This window comes from Eutrigla gurnardus, assembly GCF_963514095.1.
Source record: "Eutrigla gurnardus genome assembly, chromosome: 9".
Lineage (NCBI taxonomy): Eukaryota > Metazoa > Chordata > Actinopteri > Perciformes > Triglidae > Eutrigla > Eutrigla gurnardus.
In genome coordinates, this window is record NC_139923.1 from 29749101 (window position 1) to 29751600 (window position 2500).

Below are 2500 nucleotides of genomic sequence, written 5' to 3' on the forward strand. Positions count from 1 at the left end.
ACCTGGAAGTCATGTGACAGCTCCGGACAGAGGCGCTGGTACTGTGGCAGCAGCTCCTTGGGTCGGTCCGGGTCGGGACGGCAGCAGAGTTTGTTCAGGTCCGTCTCCAAGTCCTCGTCCTGGGCCGAGACACACGGAGGTCAACAATGTGCAATGGACCAGAGACACATACATGTGGGTCTAAAGCGGGTCTAAAACGGGTCTTAACCAATTCTAACCAGGGTCTAAACCGGGTCAAACCAGGGTCTAAAACCGGGTCTAAACTGAATCTAAACCAGGTCTAAACTGGGTCTAAACCAGGTCCAAACTGAGTCTAAACTGGGTCTAAACAGACTTACGTAGTCTGCTTCTTTGCCGTCTCCGGCCTCCTCATCGTCATTGCTCTCCTCGCTGCCCTCGTCTGGACAGAGAGCAGAGTGTCAGCGTTCACGTCCCACACAGACCAGAACCCACACAGACCAGAACTAACACAGACCAGAACCCACACGGACCAGAACCCAGACAGACCAGAACCCACACAGACCAGGACCCACACAGACCAGGACCAACACAGACCAGAACCCACACAGACCAGAACTAACACAGACCAGAACCCACACGGACCAGAACCCAGACAGACCAGGACCAACACAGACCAGAACCCACACAGACCAGGACCAACACAGACCAGAAGCCACACAGACCAGAACCCACACAGACCAGGACCAACACAGACCAGAACTCAAACGTTCACATCAACAATCGGCAAATAAAAGGGAGGAAGTTTAAGACATTTTCTGGTGTTTGTTATCGGGACGACATGACAAACAATACACTCACAAATACTACACACTCTAAAAGTTTTACACAGTAGGCCACATTATTTCAACTTAGTTGGATCATTACTGATTGATTGATTGATTGATTTTTTCCCATGTGATCCATCTGAGACCAGTTTACCTTCAAATGTATCCATATTGAATAGCTTAAATGTATTATGTTTATGAAGTGACTTGTCTAGTTGACAAATCCACATATCCGAGGCCAGACCTGCTTCTTCTGAATGTGGATATATGAGAATGCTGATACCTGGTTTTGAATCCACATCGGGGCCAGCATGTGGTCTTCCAGGCAGGGGGAAGGTGTAGGCAGACTGATCCGAGGTTAGTGGAAGAGGAGTTCTCGGAAGACACTTCCTCATCAGCTGCACAGAGGGGCCCACCAGAGACTCCAGACCTTTATTCAGCAAACAGGTCTGCAGAGAGACAAACCCACTTCATGGATCCACGTAATCAATGGACCAGACTCGGGATCCACAATGTGCCAGAAGAGATCCATCAAAAGTGCATCCTGGGAAGACCACGGTACTGTCCTTGTAAACGGGATTTTCTTAGCTTTCAGTCTGTTAAGTATCGTTGAGGCCGACCCGCCATTATACCTTTAACAGAAGTGTTGCATTGTGGGATGTTTATCAATGGCACGTTGCCAAATTAAGTATTTCAGCCTCTATGCTGCGCCAGTAAGTGCACATGGTTTTCGTTTTTTTGAAGGGCCAAAACAAAGGTTATGGTATTGTAACCTTAGTTCTATCTCTCACAGGCTCCGCCCCCTACAGGACTCTGTGGCTAGGCCGGGGACCAGACCAGTCACTCATAGTCCCACATGGACCTGGTCTTCTTCTGATCCCCAACACGTCTACCATCATCTTTGTTTGATGAACTCAAGATTACCTGCAACCCGATCCAGCTCGCTGCAGAGCAGAGTTGAACCTTCTCTGGAGACTGATGAGCACCGCCGTCGGCTCAGCTGCTCACCATCAACAGATCAAGACCTTTTTATATATGCAGCATTTTAGGTTCTACTATAACAAGAGCTAGAAGGAGACCAAGACCGAACCCCGGATAAATATGAGGAGTACCTGTGTGGTTTCATACAGCAGCCTGAGGCCTCCCTGGGAGACGAAGGCCTGTCTGCCTGCAGTACCGCTGGTGACCTTGTGGAGGCAGCGCAGCAGTGCGTGGCAGATCGCTACGGCGACGTGTTGAGTCCCCTTGCTGAGCCAGTCCTCGTAAAACCGCAGGAGGCCCGAGACGTAACCCTTGGATACCGCCGAGCAAACATTGGCCTCTGTGATAGACGGGCATAGGGGGGGGGGCAAACACAGGAGAATGGGGGGGCAAACACAGGGGGGGGGGGGGGGGGGGTGGGGGGGTGGGGGGGCAAACACAGGAGAATGGGGGGGCAAACACAGGAGAATGGGGGGGCAAACACAGGAGGGGGGGGGGGGGGCAAACACAGGAGAATGGGGGGGCAAACACAGGAGAGGGCGATGTCAGTGCTCTTCTTCTGTTCACATCCACATCAGATCTGGCTGACTGGACACAATGTGGACCGAGCAGATCCACATCAGATCCAGCTGGGACTCATGATGGACTCTGAGATCTGAACCACGTCGATTCATTTGGTCACATGATGTCACCACAACAACAACAACAACAACAACAACAACAACAACAACAAC

General features: G+C 51.1%; 1 protein-coding gene across 5 annotated transcripts in view; it reads right to left on the reverse strand.

Moving 5' to 3' along the window:
- agbl1 (AGBL carboxypeptidase 1) overlaps window positions 1-2500 on the reverse strand; it is a 43295-nt gene that overhangs the window by 15973 nt on the left and 24822 nt on the right. For all 5 annotated transcript variants that reach the window (XM_084017070.1, XM_084017069.1, XM_084017068.1 and 2 more), the window contains 4 exons: window positions 1898-2106; window positions 1069-1234; window positions 339-400; window positions 3-119 (listed from right to left, as the gene is read on the reverse strand). In XM_084017070.1, the coding sequence (XP_083873196.1) occupies window positions 3-119; window positions 339-400; window positions 1069-1234; window positions 1898-2106 (554 nt within the window). The remainder of the gene's footprint in view (window positions 1-2; window positions 120-338; window positions 401-1068; window positions 1235-1897; window positions 2107-2500) is intronic.